Below are 17,028 nucleotides of genomic sequence, written 5' to 3'. Positions count from 1 at the left end.
AAAGTAGCCCTCAAGCTTGCCCAGGTGTGGTCCAAAAAACAAAAGATTAAAAAACAAGGGGCCGGGCGGTGGCGCTGGAGGTAAGGTGCCTGCCTTGCCTGCGCTAGCCTAGGACGGACCGCGGTTCGATCCCCCGGCGCCCCATATGGTCCCCCAAGGAGCCAGGAGCAACTTCTGAGCGCATAGCTAGGAGTAACCCCTGAGCGTCACAGGGTGTGGCCCAAAAACCAAAAAAAAAAAAAAAAAATAAGGTGAACTAAAATAAATTTTTTTCAGTTAAATTTCTGTATTATGACCATGTATAAATGCAGTCTTGATAAATTCAGTTATTTAGTTTTTGTATAATTTTTATTTATACATTTATTCACATCTATATAGGCAGTTTTATTTCTCATGACACTGACTAGGACCTCCAAAATAGAATTGTATTAGTAGTGGAGCGGGTGAGTGTTTTCTCCTTGAACCTAGTTTTAGGGATCTTAGCTGGTTATAGATGTTTTTGTGTCATACAAGGCCCTCATATTAATTTGCTAAAATTTCTTTAGCGATTTTTCCCAAACAGTGACAGTACTCATGTAGTTCAAGAGCTACTCATGGAGATACTTGGCGAATCCGATGGATTTGACATTTCTGTGCTAGGTCTGTGGTATCTATCACAGGAACACAGACACTGATTGGAAAAGATATATGCACATTTCTGCTCAATCTAGTGCTGTTTACCATCGCCAAGCTCTGGAAACTACCCAAGGTCCAATGAAAAAAATCAATGGATAAGGAATTGTATATTTTGCCTGTTTTACCCGGTCATTTTTTAAAAATGGACAAAACTTCATTTTACTGTAGAGGGACTCAGAGTGTTTCGTGTTCAGCAAACAAATCAGGAAGATGCAATGGATGTAATGGATGACCTTACTCGTATGTAATATACAAAGAAATGGAGAAACCAAGTAAGGAATAGAAAATGCTCAAGGAAACAATACTTAGATACTAACAAGAGAACTGAAGTTACCAAGGTAGATGAATAAGACAGTGACGGAGGACCAGAGAAAGATTTAGAATACAGGGGATAGGGTTCTTTTTTTTTTTTTTTTTTTTTTTTTGGTTTTTTGGGCCACACCCGATAACGCTCAGGGGTTACTCCTGGCTATGCGCTCAGAAGTTGCTCCTGGCTCGGGGGACCATATGGGACACCGGGGGATCGAACCGCGGTCCGTCCAAGGCTAGTGCAGGCAAGGCAGGCACCTTACCTTTAGCGCCACCGCCCGGCCCCGCGGGGGGGATAGGGTTCTTGCCTTGCATGCAACCAATCTTGCTTCGATTGTTGGCACTGCTAAACCTGAGCAAAGTGAGGAGTATGCCTTGTGCATGGCCAGGTGTGGCCCAAAACAAAAATAAATAAAAAGTAAGAAAGAGCGAAAGAAAATAAAATAATGAGAAAGATTTTATTCAGTCATTACTCATCCTGAACTATTTTTTATATATGGTGCAAGTGGCCCAAACTACTAGAATTAATAGAAGATAGGAACATAGGAAGAATTTTTATGATGTTTAATTTGTAATTTTTCTTGAAAATGACACACAATTATTTTGCCAAAATTATAAACTTTGTATATCAAAAAGACACTATGAAGAGAGTTAAAGATAATACATAGTATAGGAGAAAACATTTGTAAAACGCATATCTTATATCCAGATATTAATATCCAAAATTTTGTTTCTGTTTTTGGGGGCCATACCCGGTGGTGCTCAGGGGTTATTCCTGGCTCTGCGCTCAGAAAACGCCCCTGGCAGGCTTGGGGGCCCCTATGGGTTGCCAGGGATCGAACCCAGGTTGGTCTTGGGTCAGCAGTGTGGAAGGCAAACGCCCTACTGCTGTGCTATTACTCTGACCCTATCCAAAATATTTTTAAAATACTAAAAAAGCTCTACTATTTCTTAACGAAAACCCTAAAGATTAGTAAATGAACTTGGATAGTGTCTCTTAAAGAAAACATATGAATGCCTAATAAGTCAATGAAAAGATGTTCAACATCACTGGTTTTAGGAAAATGCAAATCAAGGCCACAGTGAAATACAATTCACTTCTGTAGAATGACGACTGTTCTCTAAACACTCCCAAAGTATTTATAACTTGGCAAGGATATGGAGAAGTTGGAGCCCTGAACACTGTTTGTTGGAATGTAAAATTGAACCACTGATACAGGTCCTGTGGAAAACGCTAGGGCAGCTCCTCAAATTGTTAATTGTAGGATTGCCATGTGACTGAGCAGTTCAACCTCTAGATATACACCCATAGCATTTTCATAGCATTTTCACATTAGCAAAAATGTGAAAATAACCAAATGATAAACTAATGTACACATAGGCATACAGTGGAATAAGGAATTTAGGAATAAGTTTCTGATACATTTTATAAAATGAATGAACCTGGAAGATACTGTGCTTAGTGAAATAAACAAGACACTAAAGAAAAACTATGAAATGATTCTCTTTTTTTTATGAAGTGATTCATATAAGAGGTAAATGAAATAGATTTATTGAAAAAAAGTGTAATGGAGATGTACTGGGGCTAGAGCATGGGAAGAAGTGAGACCTTCTTTAATGGGCATATATTTTTTGGTATGGTGAAGTGCCCTGGAAGTGGTCATTGTTACACAACATTTTACTACAGACATGAATTAAGTGTCAAATCTCAACATAATTTTTACTACGTATTCAATAAACAGTTGATATCTAATCAAGTTTGATTTTATATTACATATATTTTACTATAACATAAAAGAATTACTTAAATAGTGGATTATTTGTGCAATAGAGCTTGATTTCTGGGAAAACAGTGAAATTAGGGCCCTAGTGATAGCACAGTAGAAGGGCGTTTGTCTTGCAATCACCCAACTCGGATGGAGCCGGGTTCAATCCCTGGCATTTCATTTGGTCCCCTGAGCCTGCCAGGAGCTATCTGAGTGCAGAGATAGGAGTAACCCCTGAGCACCAAAGGATGTGGCGTAAAAACTAAGTAGGAAGGAAGGGAGGGAGGGAGGGAGGGAGAGAGGGAGGAGGGAGGGAGGGAGGGAGGGAGGGAAGGAGGGAGGGAGGGAGGAAGGAGGAAGGAAGGAAGGAAGGGAGGAAGGAGGAAGGAAGGAAGGGAGGGAGGAAGGAAGGAAGGAAGGAAGGAAGGAAGGAAGGAAGGAAGGAAGGAAGGAAGGAAGGAAGGAAGGAAGGAAGGAAGGAAGGAAGGGAAAGGAAAGGAAATAGTGAAAAAGTCAGCAAAGGGGCTGAAGAGGTAGCACAGTGGGTAGGGCATTTGCCTTGCACATGGCTGCTGACCTGGATTTGATTCCTGGTATCCCATATGGACCCCTGAACCTGCCAGGAGTAATTTCTGAGCACAGAACCAGGAGTAACCCCTGAGTTTCATATGTTCTCCTGTGCACCACCAGAAGTAAGTCCTGAGATCAGAGCCAGGAGTAACCTCCGAACACCACCGGGTTCCTCCCCCCACGAAATTCATATGTAGTTATCAAATATTAGTATCTTGACTCTGAGAAGAGCTGTGTGACTTTTGAAACTGTGATTGAACTTCTTTTTTCAAGCCTCTTTTCTCTTTCAAGTTCATCTGGAAAAAAATGTGCGTGCTCATCACTTTATGTTTGCTGAGATTAAGTGAAATAGTGCATAGATAGTGCATAGCCTTGTGTTTGTATTTGACACATATGAAACGCTCAACAGTACAATGTCCAGATTTAGTATCAAGAGTAATCTACAGGGCCTGGAGAGATAGCACAGCTGCGTTTGCCTTGAAAGCAGCCGATCCAGGACCAAAGGTGGTTGGTTCGAATCCCCGTGTCCCATATGGTCCCGTGCCTGCCAGGAGCTATTTCTGAGCAGACAGTCAGGAGTAACCATGAGCACCGCCGGGTGTGGCCCAAAAACCAAAAAAAAAAAAAAAAAAGAGTAATCTACAGGGGCCAGAGAGATAGCACAGCAATAGGGCATTTTCCTTGCATGCAGAATGATGCTGGTTCGAATCCCGGCATCCCATAGGGTTCCCTGAGCCTGCCGGGGTGATTTCTGGGCATAGAGCCAGGAGCCGGGTGTGACCCATAAAACCAAGAAAACAAAACAAAACAAAAAAGAGTGATCTACAAAAAAGCATTTGAATTATAGGTAGTAAAGCCTTCTCACTGAAGGAAAGGATTTACTTTGTAAATCTCACTGTATGCACAGGGAAGGTGATTAATTCTGTGATTTCTCTCTTCCGTAGTCTACTACAATGTTCTTTTTAGTTCCAGAAAGTTGAGTTACCTTTCAAAAATAGCTTTCTCTCATTTATCTTATATAACTTTTCTATAGCTATTGTTATTCTGCATAAGGCATAGTCAGATGTTCCCTGACAGTTCTCTTTTTGCATTCTCTGTGGTTCTTTTAAGTCAGAGTTTGATTTGGTAGACAGTAATAATATAAAATGTACTCATCTTGCAAAACTGCAGCTTCTATGCTCACTCATAGAAGGGAAGAACAGAATAGTGATAGCTGTGGAGTAGAGTTGTGAAAGGGGATTTGCTGATCAATGGACATAAAATTTTCTGAAGTGAATAACTCTTGTTATAAATTGTATTCACCTACATGGTTGCTTGCATTTGAAATAATAAAGGAAAGAAGAGTAAATTTAGTCCTATCAGGTGATTTAGGTGTTTAGTCCTATCAGGAAGCAATTCGCCTCCATTCTAATTTCTGTTTTCCGTGAATACCTTATATTCTGTCCCTGCCCTGAACTTTATCCCCCCATAATTCAGACTAGGGAATAAAAGACCGTTTCTTCTGAGATGCCACCATAAGGGATTTTGGTTTCTCTTTATATCATATGAATCTTTTCCTTGTACTAAAATTTCACTATACACAAATGTTGACAGCTTGGGCAAAGAGAAATATAATGGGGGAAAGATTTGGCTAAGGATCTCTCTTCTATTAAATCAGGAACAGATCACTTTCCAATTAACTAAAAGCATGGCTGCTGCTTATGAAGACAGCTAACCCTGTTTTATTTTACAGGAAAGTAAAACCTTAGGTTCTCTACCATAAGAAGAACCAAAATCAAACATGATCAGAAGTACATCTTAGAATCACCATTCCTCTTTCACTGGGTTTAGCATAGTTTTTTGTTCTTTTCCTAGACAACAGATGATGATAATGAAACTATTTTTAGCTTTTCCCGATTTGAATGAACAAATTTGGGTGCTTTTGGAGGTCTGTTGGTGATGCTATTCGTGACTTTGCCCATGACTCGTCACCAGCTCAATTACAGTCACTCCCCATCAGCACCCTCCTCACTAGTCTTTGTTCTTGCTTCTCTGATCCCTTTCTTTTCACCTCATCTCCTTCATGATTCCTCCATAATTTTCTCAGGGCTGGGCTTCAATATCATCGGTGGGACAGATCAGCAGTATGTCTCCAACGACAGTGGCATCTACGTCAGCAGCATCAAAGAGAACGGGGCTGCGGCCCTGGATGGGCGGCTCCAGGAGGGTGATAAGATCCTCTCGGTGAGAACTGGCTTTGGCTTCCTCAACTCTCCCCTACTCCCTAGATCCTAGCCCCCTTCCCCAAGCCCCTTCCTTCTGAAGATGCCTGTCTGCCTTTTTTGGTTTGTAATATACAGGTTGGAGTTCCATGACAGGGACCTTGGTCAGTCATCTTTTCTAGCCATAGTGTAGTGCAACTATAGTGCATGGAGGATACTATTTCACATGACAGATCAGGCAAATTAATAACAAAATGTGAAGTCACTTACTCGAGTTCAGAAGACATAAAACAGGGTATAATGAGGGGCTGTTGTAGGGGAAAAGGCTTAAAATCTGCAACTTGGAGAGCTGGAGAGAGAGCTCAAGACAGGAGCATGTACCTTGATGTTGCTTGCATGAGACCCATGTTCAGTCCTCCCTGGACCCCTGTGGTCTTCCAAGCCTGCCAAATATGACCCTGGTAACACCTGGCACAAATGGGCCTGAACAGCATCACATTATTAATCAGTTGTTTAATGTTCTGGCCTGATTAGCTGAGTATTTCTAGAAGTGGCCCCTAGAACATTGCTTGGGAAGATACCCCAAATAAAATAAAACCCATAGTTCTTGTTATTCATTCATTATGCTTTATCACCTCGAGTTTTTTTTGTTTGTTCGGGTTGGTTTTGTTGTTTTTGTTTTGGGGCCACACCCGGCAATTCTCAAGGGTTACTCCTGGCTCTGTGCTCAGGAATCACTCCTGGCAGGCTCAGGGAACCATATGGGATGCCAGGGATCAAACCTGGGTTGGGTCCCGGGTTGGCTGCATACAAAGCAAATGCCCTACCTGCTGTGCTTTCACTCTGGCCCTATAATCTGTTTTCATTAACACTAATTTATCTTTCTTTGTTCCAAAAGGGAAAAATAGCAATGTAGGAATTAAGTGTACTTTTAAGTATCAGAGCTCCTATTTATTTTTTATTAAGGTGAAAAGTTTGAGTGCAATGTGATGTGTTTCTTCGAAATGTTTCCATTTCCCTGTTAATGCATTTAATAGGACACTACATATATTTGATTATTTTCTGGACTTTCCTTAAGGTTAAGGATCAGGTTTTTTTTGTTTGTTTCTTTTTTTAGCACAATGCTCATGTATAATAAATAAACTTGTTAGGATATTTAGGATATTGAGGGAAATCCCAAAAGGCTGACTGATCCATTATTGAGGCCTGGAATCTCATGCGTCAGAAATGTTTAGGGGTTAAGAAGAGAACCAAATTACTCAAAAAGATTGGTGTTAGAGATACAGTATAGGAGTTAAGTCACTTTCTTGCATGCAATTGACTTTAATTCAATTCCTTGTGTTGCATGTGGTACCGCAAGCACTGCCAGGAGTAATCCCTGAGCACTTTTGAGTGTGGCTCAGATGAATTCTTCTCAAAAAATGAAAAGTCTTGGGGCTGGAGCTATAGCACAGCAATAAAGCATTTGCCTTGAGCGCGGCCAACATAGGACGGACCCATATGGTCCTCTGTGCCTGCCAGGAGTGACTCCTAAGTGCTGTTGGGTGTGACCCAAAAACCAAAAAAACCAAAACCAAAAAAAACAAAACAAAACAAAACAAAAAAAGGAAAGTCTTTAGTTATTGGGAGATTGTTAAAAAAAAAATGAAACTGGCTTAAATTTTTGAATGCAAAATGCCAAGAAATTAAAACTTCTTTTTTTTTGTTTTTTGATTTTTTTTGGGGGGGGCCACACCCAGTAACACTCAGGGGTTACTCCTGACTATGAGTTCAGAAGTCACTCCTGGCTTGGGGGACCATATGATACACCGGGGGATCGAACCGCGGTCCGTCCTAGGCTAGCGCTGGCAAGGCAGGCACCTTACCTCTAGCGCCACTGCGCTCGGCCCCGAAATTAAAACTTAATATAACATTTTTATAATTCTGTGAGGTGGGTGTAATTTCTTTATCTGTTTTATAGCTAAGGAAACAAAGGCCTGACAATAAGGCAGCTTCTCCAAGATTATAGAAGTAGTAAGTGGGCAGAGGAGCGAGACTTTGGCCTGTCTGGATTTGGGTTGTCTACTCTTAACCAATATTTTATTCTTTCTCCTAAAAGGTAAATGAGGAGCTAGGATATGTTGTCCTAAATAGAAAGTTGCATGGTGAGTAAGCAGTTGCTTTAATGTAAAATTTGAGATTAGTCTTTTTGTTAATGGTAGAATTACAGAGGGGAAAAAAAGGACAGAAATCTCATTGTGAGAAAATTTATTAGACATAAACTGAAACGAATTATCTTTTTTGAGTTATTTCTCAAAGAACAAAGAAAAAGAAAAGATTAGAAAAGCCACTCAAGGGCCAGAGAGATAGCACAGTGGTAGGGCGTTTGCCTTAAACATAGCCAATTCAGGATGGATGGTGATTCGAATTCTAGCATTCCATATGGTCCCCTGTGCCTGCCAGGAGCGATTTCTGAACACAGAGCCAGGAGTAACCCCTGAGTGCTGCCAGTGTGACCCCAAAACAAACAAACAAAAAACACAAAAAACAACAACAATAAAAAGAAAAACCACTAAAGTTTCTTAAAAGGGTGTGGCAGGAGGGGTGAAGGATATATGTAACTTTAGGGCCATAGTGATAGCACAGTGGTAGGGTGTTTGCAGGTTCAATTCCTGCATCTCATATGGTCCCCAGAGCCTGCCAAGAGCAATTTCTGAGTGCAGAGCCAGGAGTAAGCCCTAAGCGCCACTGTGTGTGGCCCAAAAAATGAAAGAGAAGCAAAAAAGAAAAGAGGAAAGAAAAAGAAAAGGAAGGAAAATATGAAATCATTGGTTTAACTACAATTCACTTCAAAGGTTAGGAAGTAAAATGGTGCATGAGGCAACAGAGGCAGTATGTTCTTTTGTGGGGGGAGGGTTCTCAAACATCCAGAGATGCTCAGGGATTACATCCTGGCTCTGCACTCAGGAATCACTCCTGGCGGTGTTTGGGAAACTATACCAGATGCCACGGATCAAACCCGGGTTAACTGTGCAAGTGCCTTCCTTACTGCTTTACTATCTTTACAGCCAAAAAGACCTACTTTCCTTCCCTCCTTACCCCCTCCCTTCCTTCCTTCTTTTTTTGGTCTTTGGGCCACACCTGGCAGTGCTCAGGGGTTACTCCTGGCTCTGCACTTAGAAATTACTCCTGGCAGGCTCAGAGGACCATATGGAATTCTGGGGATCAAACCCAGGTTAACCAAGTGCAAGGCAAACACCCTACCTGCTGTGTGCTATTATTCTGACCCTAGAGACAGTATTTCTTAAGGAAAGGGCCTTAAAGGGATTTTTTTTTTTTTAGGCCAGGAAAATATTACTGGGGTTAACAAGGTATGCATTGACTAAAGTTCATTCCCTACACCATATGTTGCCCCAACATAACCAGGTGCCTATTGTTTCCCAGCACTGGAGAGCCCCAATAATATTGTATCCTCAGACCATAGGATTCAACAGTCCAGCTCAATTCACTGGGAATTGCTAGAAATAGCACCCAGATCTCCTACGTACTATCTCATAAGAACCCCTACCTCCCCTCTCCAATATTTTGGAACAAACTTCTAGAAAAGAAATAATAGTCAAAGAATATGACAGGGTAGAGAAGTCATCAAGTAGGTCTTTTCCTCTTGTTTGTGTATATTTTTATATTTCTCTTCTTCATTTTTTCTATATATTTGGTTATCTTCTTTGATAATTTTCTCTTTTTTCATGTATCTGCTCCTCAGCTGACTAAACAAGAACTTGAGTTGTTCTTTGTAATGTCAGTTATACTCTTACTAATATCTTGCATGCATCTTTATAATATGTATGTTGCTAAAAAATCTTTGCTATAAATTTCAAATTAACTTTTGAGATATCTACTTTTCACTGACATTCATTCTTCTACCACATCCTTTATTTTTCTAAAATTCAAAATCAGTAAATATCAGGGCCCGAGAGATAGGACAGCAGTAAGGTGTTTGCCTTGCATGCAGAAGGATAGTGGTTCGAATCCTGGCATCTCACATGGTCCCCCAAGCCTGTTGGGGGCGTTTTCTGAGCGTACAACCAGGAGTAGCCCTTGAGCACTGCCGGGTGTGACGCTCCCCCCCCCCAAAAAAAAATCAGTAAATATCAAAGAAAATGAATTTTAACTATTTCCTTTGGTAGAAAATAAACTCATGTTTTAAAGATAACCATAGTTTGGCACAACATTTTATATAACCAGCTAACTAAAACACAACCATCCTAATTTTTTGACACTGTCAGTGAAATTTTGTAGTTAATTACAAATCTGCCATATCTCTAGTTTGGTGAAATGTAATGAATGCAGGGGCCGGGCGGTGGCGCTAAAGGTAAGGTGCCTGCCTTACCTGCGCTAGCCTAGGACGGACCGAGGTTCGATCCCCCGGCGTCCCATATGGTCCCCCAAGCCAGGAGCGACTTCTGAGTGCATAGCCAGGAGTAACCCCTGAGCGTCACCGGGTGTGGCCCAAAAAAACAAAACAAAAAAAAAGAAATGTAATGAATGCAGGCCAGAGAGATAACACAGCGGTAGGACATTTGCCTTGCATGTGCCTGACCTTTGAGGGACCTGGTTCCATTCCCGGCACCCATGTTTGATCCCCCAGCCTGCCAAGGATGATTTCTGAGTGCAGAGCCAGGAGTGACTCCTGAGCATTGCTGGGTGTGGCTCAATAACCAATCAATCAATAAATTTTTTTAAAAAAGAAATGTAATGAATGTCATGATTTTGTAAGCTGAAGTAGCATGTTCAGTAGTGTTTTGAAATTTCCTGGTAGTTCATTTGTTTAGGTCAAAGACTATAATTTAGGAACTTATTAGAAATGCAGTGTTTTGCAAACCTTCCTAGCTTCATAGAAAGGCCCTGGGTGAGTTTGTAAATAAAAATTGAGAGATAATGCTGTATATGGTTTTAAATCTTTTAAATTATGACTGTAGTTCTTCAGCACGTAATCAACTCCATTTCAGTCATTTTGATTCCTGGCACTGTATATTGTGTCTTCGGCACCACTATGTGTGGCCCCAAATAATAAGTGACCATAGGAAATACACATTTTTATGTACACACATACTTAGTAATTTTGTGTAAATGACACATGTGCATTATCTAATTTTACTTAAAAAATTAAATATTCTTTTTTTTCTTTTTGGTTTTTGGGTTACACCTGGCAGCGCTCAGGGGTTACTCCTGACTCTACACTCAGAAATCACCCCTGGCAGCCTCGGGGGACCATATGGGATGCCGAGATTCGAACCACTGACCTTCTGCATGAAAGGAAAACACCTTACCTTCATGCTATCTCTCTGGCCCCAAAATTAAATATTCTTGACTCAATAGATTGACTTCAAAAAAAAAAAAAAAAAAAAACATTCAACATGGTTGACTAGATGCCAAGAAGCAGTTCTGCCTGTTAACGCATAACCATAAATCTACTGTAGTGTAGAAAATACGTAAGTTGTTGGACTGATCTGTAACAAAACCGGAAATCACTTATAATCAACTAATGCAAAAAATACATCAGTTCACAGTCTGGTTGGTCTTTAGATAACCCTGCATCACCTATATATTTAGTGACTGTCATACATGGAACTGGAGTAGTGAGAATTGGGACGGAATTGCTAGTAAGTATTGCTGATTGCTGACCTGACTCTTCTATAGGAGTGGAGACCAACTTATTAGCCCCTACAGCAAACTTCCAGACCTGGGTAAAAACTTCTAGAGACTAAGCTCGGGACCAAATACTGAGTTCTGCTATATTAGGTAAAAAACAATTGGACTAAGTGAGCTCCTAAGTCCTCCTTTCAAGGGCTTGAATAAGTTAGAATTCTGACCAAGACCCATGAATTCTGACCAAGATCCATCAAATGTGACAGTGGAGATAGAGGGATAGCACCTGTAGCTTGTTTGCCTCCAACTCTTTCACTAGAATCATTATGGTTAGTTTTTTCAGCCTCCTCATTGTCTTCCCTCTTCCCCACCACAGCCATAAAAACTAATAATTCCAACACCAGAGCTACAGCAAAACAAAATTGACTAATGTAGAGTGTAAGCAGAAAAATTCATTGGTAATTACTGTAGCAAAAAAATAGATTTCCTTAATAAATGTTCAGAGAGAAACTGTAAAGATAGTACCGGATGATAGAACAAGACAAAGGATTTAGGAGAAACCGTGAAATGGCTCAAATTTCCTTTTCTTGGTTGGATCAAATACGGAAGAAATTTCTTTCTGAAAAAGATTCCAAGTTTTACACACTTGAACAGCTAAGATTGAAGTAGTGTGATAAAGGATTGTTGGACAAAAAAAAAAAAATGCATGCATTGCCCTCTCTGCAATTGATCTTTATTTGAAGAATGATAAAAGTAGTTTCACATTTATTTGTTTTAAAGCTTAGTGTTCCAAGATTCCACAATATCAGTTTGAAAATCTGAATTTAGGGCATTGAGTGACCTACTAGACACTTCTGTATGCAGACTAATGGTACAACTAGATGGAGAACATTTCTAGAAAAAATTTGTATGGAACCACAAAGGATTGTAAAAGCCAAACAATTCTGAGGAAGAAGAAAGAAAGAAATGAAGCATTATATAGCCTGATTTCAAAATATACTACAAAGCAGTAGGAATTAAAGCAATAGGTACCGGAGCAAAATTAGTACACAGACCAATGGAGTAGAATAAAGATACTAGAAATAATCACACATATGATAGTTAATTAAGACAAAAGAGGGACCAGAGAGATAGCATGGAAGTAAGGCATTTGCTTTGCATGCAGAAGGTCGGTGGTTCGAATCCCGGCATCCCATACGGTCCCCAAGCCTGCCAGAAGCGATTTCTGAGAATAGAACCAGGAGTAACCCCTGAGCGCTGCTGGGTGTGACCCAAAAACCAAAAACAAAAAAGAAAAAAAAAACCAAAAAAAAAACCACAACAAACTGCCCCCCCCCAAAAAAAAAAAGACAAAAGAGCAAGACTGCAACAGGGAAAGAAAAGCCTTTCTACAAATGGTGCTGAGAAAATTGGAAAATCACATGCAAAGAAACTTATCACTAATGCCATATACAAAACTCAATTCAAAGTGGATAAGAGGTTTGACTATTAGACTGATAATCATAATTAACATATAGTAAAATATAGACGGTATTCCTGGACCTTAACCTTAGCAATGTACTTGGATACCAAACCAAGCAACTAGCAACTGGGAGGATTCTTCATATCATTCATCTAACAAGAGAGTGATATATGAAATAATAAAGAATCATAACTTGGTAATAAAGTAGGCAAGCATCCAGCTGGGTTTTTTGTAACATGCAAGAGGTCTAAGTTGATGAAGGAATATAGTCGGCCAACAGATGAAAAATCACTCAAAATCGGGGGCGGGAGAGATAGCATGGAGGTAGGGCATTTGCCTTGCTTGCAGAAGGACAGTGGTTCAAATCCCGGCATCCCATATGGTCCCCCGAGCCTGCCAGAGCGATTTCTGAGCGTAGAGCCAAGAGAAACCCCTGAGCGCTGCTGGGTAAGGCCCCAGAACAAAAAAACAAAAAAGAATCACTCAACATCACTTATTAGGCAAGTCAAAACCACAAATTGACAAGGATGTGGAGAAAAAGGAATGCATACACACTGTGAAGGGTGTAAATTGGTCCAGCCTCTATGGAAAATGGTATGGAGATTCCTTAAGAAGTTAAAAACGCAATTACTATATGACCCAACAATACCATATCAAGTTATATTTGAAGGAAATAAAAGCTACATTTGAACGGATAATTGGTTTAGATTTATGCTCTTAGCTGCATTTTCATAATAGCCAAAACATTGTACCAACCTAAATTGCCCATCAACAATGACTGGATGAGAAGCTGTGATATGTGTACATTGAAAAAGATGAAATTTTGCCTTTTGAGACAAAGTAGATGGAACTTAAGGAAATCATGCAGATTGGAGTGAGCAAAGAAGTAAAGTAATTATAATCACACTGTGGTTTTACTCATATATGCAATGTGGATGACTGAGAACAAACTAGCAAAAACAGCAAAAATAACCTTTCCACGTAATGGAAAATAAGCATTAGCTGGAGGGGAAGGGGAAAACATGGCAATGAATGGATATTTACTTCATTTAATAGATGACACTTGGTGAAGTGGGTCTTTAAAAGTTATATGAAACTAAACTGAAAATTCTAGAGTATTACAAGCCAGTGATAAATCAATGAAAACCATTAGTAAAAAATCATGATGGTCTTTGTGGATGCATTGGATGTGTATTATAAGTAGACTGGCTGTGAAGATCAGTTAGAATACCATTTCACGTACCTTAAATTTTAGCTCATTCAAACCTCAGAATCACCTTGAGATTGCTAAAATGTGGCCTACTAATTTGTGTCTTTAATCATTTTCTGTTAACACAATAGAACACTGATATCAACTAATGTTGCTGCTCCTTGGACCACATTTGAAGACCATCCAGTCTTTATTAGCAAAGATAGTGATCAAGAGAGTTTATTCCAGATATATTTAGGAATAAATCTATAGTGCTCGGGAGTAAGATCCATAATCTATAAAAGCACTGAAGAATAAATGAATACTGGAAATTAAATTCTGCATTGAAGGAGAGAAGACATTGTCGGGAGACAATCAAAATTTATTTTATGGAGGAACTAGGTAACTGATGTTAAATGGCTTCTTAAAAATAAATTCCTGGTGTGCTCGCTTTGGCAGCACATATACTAAAATTGGAATGATACAGAGAAGATTAGCATAGCCCCTGCGCAAGGATGCACGCAAATTCGTGAAGCGTTCCATATTTAAAAAAAAAAAGTCCTGGGGCCAGAGAGATAGCATGGTGGTAAGGAGTTTGCCTTGCATGCAGAAGGTCGGTGGTTCCCTGAGCGCTGCCGGATGTGACCCAAAAACCAAAAAAATAAATAAATTCCTGGGGACCCTGATAATAACTCAGTGGCTTAGACCAGGATTTCTTACATTTTTTTCACTTGCAGTCCCTTTGCCCAAGCAATTTTTAAGCAACTTCAATTATATAGGTTTAGAAAGCATACATTTACTAATAATACATAATTCATTTTTCCCAATAACATTAAAGTTACATGGCCCCATTATGAGTTTGTGGACCACTGTTTAGGAAACTGTGGTTGAAAAACACCTGCCATGCAAGGATAATGCAATGCATTTGACCTTTGGTGCCTAATTAAGACAGCTCTGCTCTTTGTACCTGGCAGCTTTACTCTCTGTTACAACTTCCAACACCATGTGTGATTTCCATAACCAAGGGTGTGGGATAACCACAAATAAAGGGTTTGACACTCTCTGATCTTCACACTGCACTGAAAGAAAAAAAAAAAAGTGTCAGTGCCATAGGTAGGAAGCTTTCCCAGAAAGCACTACGACTAGAATGTGTGCAAGCACCACCATTCAGTTGTGACAGGTCTCGTTGCAACATCAACAGAGGAAAAAGGAAGGGGAAAATTTAAAAATAAAATCGCTTCTACCTTTCTGAAAAGCTATTTTATTTTCCTTTTCTATTTTTTGTTTTTGTTTTTTGTTTTTGTTTTGGGGTCACACCTGGCGGTGCTAAGGGGTTAGTTAGTCCTGGCTCTGTACTTGGAAATCGCTCCTAGCAGGCACAGGGAAGCATATGGGATGCCGGGATTCAAACCGCAGTCCTTACTGCTGTGCCATCTCTCTGGCCCCCCTTTTCTTATTCCTATTTTTTTTTTTTAACTTTTTGGGTCACCACCCGGCAGCACTCGGGTTACTCCTGGCTTCTATGCTCAGAAATCACCCCTGGCAGGCACAGGGGGAACCATATGGGATGCCAGGATTCGAACCACTGTCTGCATGAAAGGCAAACGCCTTACTCCAAGCTATCTCTCCGGGCCCCCTTTTCTTATTTCTAAAAACACTAATTGATGTCATCATTTAGAATCTCTTTTGGCTTAACTGGCAGGTTGAAAGGCATATGCTTATGCTTGATATTACTAACTTCTTTCTTGTTACCTGAGAAGGCTCAGGCGAGAACCAAGGTGACACCAAAGACATGGGCAGATAGATCTAGGACTTTATGTTTAGGACACTTGGAGAATACATCTGTCTTTGTTTAGTTAAGGGTTTGCAAGGCACACTTTGCAACCAGCCCTCAGGAAATCATGTGACATTTACTATGTTCAGTAAATTTTTTTTAAACTGCTGTTCAGGTGTTAGGATTATAAAGACAGATTGAAATCCAGGCTCTCTGAATTACTGAGAGTTGAATGGAAAGCGATTCAACAGTTTCACTTTGAGATTTTAAGAGCATAGAATGGAGACTGAAATGAGTAAAGCAAGGGGCTTGGGAGATAGCTTAGTGGTCAGGGCTCTTGCCTTACATGTACCAGTGATCTAGTTGGTTTTTTGTGTTTTGTTTGATTTTTTTTTTTTTTTTTTTTTGGTTTTTGGGTCACACCCAGCTGCGCTCAGGGGCTACTCCTGGCTCTACACTCAGAAATTGCCCCTGGCAGGCTCGGGGGACCTGTCCTCCTGCATGCAAGGCAAACGCCTCAACCTCCATGCTATCTCTCTGGCCCCAGTGATCTAGTTTTAATCCATGGTATTGCACAAACACCCACGAGCTACAGCTCTGGTCACCCAAGCTAGGTATTGAATCATCTGACTTGCTTGACTGACTAGCCCTGGAAGTGACATTTTCAGGGCACTCTTTAGGAGGCCAAAAACAAGTAAATTATACTTAGTAGTATAATTATATAAAAAGGTCTTTTAACTTGATTGAATACTATCTCAATATAGTACATGAATAAAAAATATAGCTATATTGTTGCATAACTAAGAATTTTATAAACGTAAAACATCACAGAATAAACTGCAAAAATAAAAAAAAATTCTAATTATAACATTAATTAGTAGTGATGTGTTGCTGAAATAGAATCTTGCTTACAAGGTAACTTTCAGTAGTTTGATGTTTCATAGTGAAGTTTGGGGCCAGATTCTCAGTTTCAGTTTTGGCTTTGTAACTTTCATTCTTTATGCCTATGACCATACTCTTTTCTCCCCCTCCCCCCCCCCTTTTTTTTTGGCATACCCACTGACGCTCAGGGGTACTCTGGCTCCTGGCTCTGTGCTCAGAAATTGCTCCTGGCTCCGGGGACCATATGAACGCTGGGGGGATTGAACTCAGATCTGTCCTGGGTCAGCTGTGTGTAAGGCAAACGCCTACCTACCCGCTGTGCCATTGCTCCTGCACCGTCTTTCCCCCTTTTTTGTTTGAGATAATTTTTTCATTTGTTATTGTTTGGGGTCATGCTAGGCAGTGCTAAGGGTCTGTTCCTTGCTTTGTACTTGAGGGTTACTCCTTGTGCTTAGGGTACCTTTTGGTACCAGGAACCAAGCGCAGGTCTCCTGCGTACAATGCATGTGTTTCAGTTAATTGGGCTCTGTCTCTGCAGTTTTGGTGCTTAATGGATACTTCTGGCTCAGTGT

General features: G+C 40.3%; 1 protein-coding gene and 1 non-coding gene across 2 annotated transcripts in view; both read left to right on the top strand.

Moving 5' to 3' along the window:
• SYNJ2BP (synaptojanin 2 binding protein) overlaps positions 1 to 17,028 on the top strand; it is a 50,883-nt gene that overhangs the window by 11,228 nt on the left and 22,627 nt on the right. The window contains 1 exon segment of the mRNA XM_049770274.1: positions 5,407 to 5,543. Coding sequence (XP_049626231.1) covers positions 5,407 to 5,543 — 137 coding nt within the window.
• Positions 14,244 to 14,349, top strand: LOC126004635 (U6 spliceosomal RNA). The gene has a single exon (XR_007493903.1). It is a non-coding gene; the product is annotated as a U6 spliceosomal RNA (small nuclear RNA).

This window comes from Suncus etruscus, chromosome 3, assembly GCF_024139225.1.
Source record: "Suncus etruscus isolate mSunEtr1 chromosome 3, mSunEtr1.pri.cur, whole genome shotgun sequence".
NCBI classification, from domain to species: domain Eukaryota; kingdom Metazoa; phylum Chordata; class Mammalia; order Eulipotyphla; family Soricidae; genus Suncus; species Suncus etruscus.
Note: the sequence above shows the minus strand (reverse complement) of the source record. Positions and strands in the feature narration are given on the sequence as shown.